The sequence below is a fragment of the Anopheles cruzii genome, unplaced genomic scaffold (assembly GCF_943734635.1).
Source record: "Anopheles cruzii unplaced genomic scaffold, idAnoCruzAS_RS32_06 scaffold00739_ctg1, whole genome shotgun sequence".
Lineage (NCBI taxonomy): Eukaryota > Metazoa > Arthropoda > Insecta > Diptera > Culicidae > Anopheles > Anopheles cruzii.
The window spans coordinates 5770-8876 of record NW_026454326.1 but is presented as its reverse complement, the minus strand read 5'-3'; the positions used below and the strand labels follow the sequence as shown (position 1 = coordinate 8876).

Sequence of the window (3107 nt, the reverse complement as noted above, 5' to 3'; positions counted from 1 at the left end):
TTTCCCAAGGTTTTTCTCACCCGTTCCGTTCGCTACAATCTTGCCACCCTTTGGGAAGCCATCATCCACTGGGGGGTGAGAATTGCATCCCTGCATCGGTTCCGGGTGCATTCCGGGCCGGCAGCCTCCGCGCGCGTTAACGAGAAGTGTTTGCATGTTCGCGCCACGAAAAGCTTTCCCGCCCGTTGTGGCCCGGCACTTAATATTAGTTTTTATGCTTCGCCCTAATGATGGCCCTTTTACAATGCAAAATTGGATTCTTTGTCCCATTCCGGTCGTCCCGGAGAGATAGAGAGTGCCGGCGCAGTTTGTCGGAAACTTTTAGCCACGTCGTCGTCGTTGCATCCGGTTCGAGTTTGGTGTCGATCAAGCGGACCAGCATTTCACGCTCGGGACGGCGGGTTATCTGCCGCCGTGTGACGAGTGGGATTTAAGACGCTGCGACTGTAATCAAGGCGAAGAAAAGCCATTCGGAAACTCAATCAACGCGAAATCAGTGCCACTATTATGCGGACGGCTGCCGACTACCGAGGTTTTATTTCGCCGAAACTATCTCTCTGCGGCGAGATTTCTCTTCGCGGAACGACGTGCCCGACACGTGTCCTTGTGTCCAAGGACCCGAAAGACATTGCTCACCTTCCCTCCGACGGTCAGCTGGTAGCCCATCAGAGACGGAGCCTTCAGTTGCACCGGACAGATGAATCCCAAATCTCGGTGCTGCGTGACACCGACGAGTCCACCGTTCGTCGGGTTACTCTTCCGGTCGATAAACTTTGTCACTATTTTGGTCGTCACGGCTGGCCGGCTGGTGGACGTCTCGGTGGACTTGTTCTGCGACACACACAGCTCCTGGCCGCCGTCTTCCGGGAAGCGGGAGCACTCAAAGCTTTCGGGCCACTGGAAGTTGAACGTCCGCATGATACCCTCGCAGGCCCGCGCACTCTCGCACAGGCTCCGGCAGGGCGGGATCGGGTAGCTGAGGATCGTGCAGACCGGCGCGTACAGCAGGCACAGGAAGAACTTGAGGTCCGGGCTGCAGTCGATCTTGACCAGCGGCACGAACTGGTGCACCTCCAGGGCGGCCTCCTCCTGCTTCGTGTGGCCCACCAAGTTCGGCATGATCGTGCTGTTGTACTGGACGCTGGTGCAGAACGGGATCGTGATCAGTTCGCAGCGGTTGTGATGCTGGAAGTCTTCTGTCCGGACACTGGTCTCGGCGTCGTGGAATACAATCGCCTGCTGCTGAATGCCGAACGCCGCCAGGATGCACCCGGCCAGCGACAGCAACCGCACGATCGGATGCCTCTGGCCCTTGGTGGTCATTTTTCGATCTTTGTAAAATCCACTCAAACGATCGATTGCCACTTTTTCTCTTTCACAAACTACTATTTAACTTTTCTTTGATTCACCTCATCTTCTGTCGAGAGCTTCAAATATTTGCTATTTAGTGCACCGGCAGCGGCCGGTGAAATTCACGCACCGGAAAAGGCCAGCAAAGTGGGAGAAAAGCTGTCCTTTGTCTCACTCGTTCACTCTCACTTTCTTCGATCACAAAGCACTCCTTCCGTTCGGGGCGAAGTATCTCCGCGCTCCGGATCCGACGGGCGTAATTTTCGCCAATTAAATTGCTTAGCCTTTGCACTAACTCCGCTCCATTCGGTGCGACACTTCGGTAACAACAGAGGCTTTCACTGCTCCTGGCCAACGCACATCTTAATGCTGTTTAAGTGATTGGCGTTAATTCAAACAAAACACTAGCACTTTTGAATTGGCATATCTTGCGCCACTTTTCACACACCATTTTTCAAACCACGCGGATAACGCAATTCGAAGCTTTTCTGCAGCTTCACCGGTTCTTCCTGGTTTGTAGCAAAACACGCCGTACCACCGTAACATGTGTATCGAATTCAAACGCGCACGTGCGACAAAACCGTTTTCTTTTCTCGCGACCGCGCGAAACAACTAAAGCTCTCGGCGGAAAACGAAACGAAGGAAAGCCCGAATCAAGAACCGAGTGAGTCGCGAGTGTGTGCGTTCCGGGTCGACTTGGCATTGTGTTGGTGAAGTTGTTAGTTTATAGCACGCAGTGCTGCCAGTCAATAAGAATGCAGCAAGCAAAACAATTCAAAAAGGAAATTCAACGGCCAATTCAAGAAAGAATAATATTTTACTATTGTTACGGAGCGGACCTAACGCGCGAAGGAGCGTGATCCGGAGTGATCTCGCGTTCACTTACCAGTTCTGATCTTATTGCCAACGCCTTAAAACCGTTTGTTAATCGACTCTTTTGGCCTGGGACGGACAGGGTAGATGGGTACTACTACCTGACAGTGGAGGCCTCGAGAGAAGATTGGTTTCCGACTATTAGAGTTCCGACGGAGTGGTGCAAACGATTGTAAGCAGTCAACATCCGGAGGGATCTCACTAGCGGGATCAAACGGTCCAAGAGTAAAAGACTCAAGACCAGAGCGTTCCGTAGACAAATGATATCTTTATATATTTACTAGGTGTATGCATGAAAAATCGGGATTTGTTATCACACAAAAAACGTTTATAAAATTTTTATGCAAATTTCTATTTTATTCAAAGTATGTGCCATCGCTAGCTATACATTTCTCCTATTTCTCTGCTAAATCGTGGATTCCCAGGCGAAAGAATTCTTCTTTTTTTTAAGTAAACTAGTTAGTCGTCCAATTTCGACTTCCTCGTAGAAAAACGAAAAGCTGCTCAACCAATACGTGTCCTATCGAGGAAAATGAATGATATTCGGAAAGAACCAAGTCTGGTGAATAACGCGGGGAGGGATAGCAACTCCCATCCAAGTGATTTGATAGTATCCTCGCACAGTTTTGTTTTTTGGGGGGCCTCGTGCTTGTTTCCACGGGCCACCAGGCGCCCCCATTCGAACCCCCTAGAATTGCATTTTGGTCGTTTTTCGATCAATGCATGGTTCAAATTGATCATTTGTTGTCAGTAGCGATCGGAATTAACGTTTGCATCAGATTTTAGGAGTTTGTGAAACACCACAACTTTCTGTCCCACCAGAAAGTTCGTTTTTTGGAGTCCTTTAAGGCTTTTTTTTGTTAAGTCAAAATCGCCATTTTGAA

At 49.9% G+C, this 3107-nt stretch overlaps 1 protein-coding gene across 1 annotated transcript; it reads right to left on the bottom strand.

Moving 5' to 3' along the window:
• Positions 1-636: 636 nt before the first annotated feature.
• LOC128276216 (frizzled-like) lies at positions 637-1323 on the bottom strand (the record flags this gene model as incomplete). Its single annotated transcript, XM_053014692.1, has 1 exon — positions 637-1323. A coding segment is annotated over exon 1 (687 nt), but the record flags the coding sequence as incomplete, so codon positions are not given.
• Positions 1324-3107: the final 1784 nt, after the last annotated feature.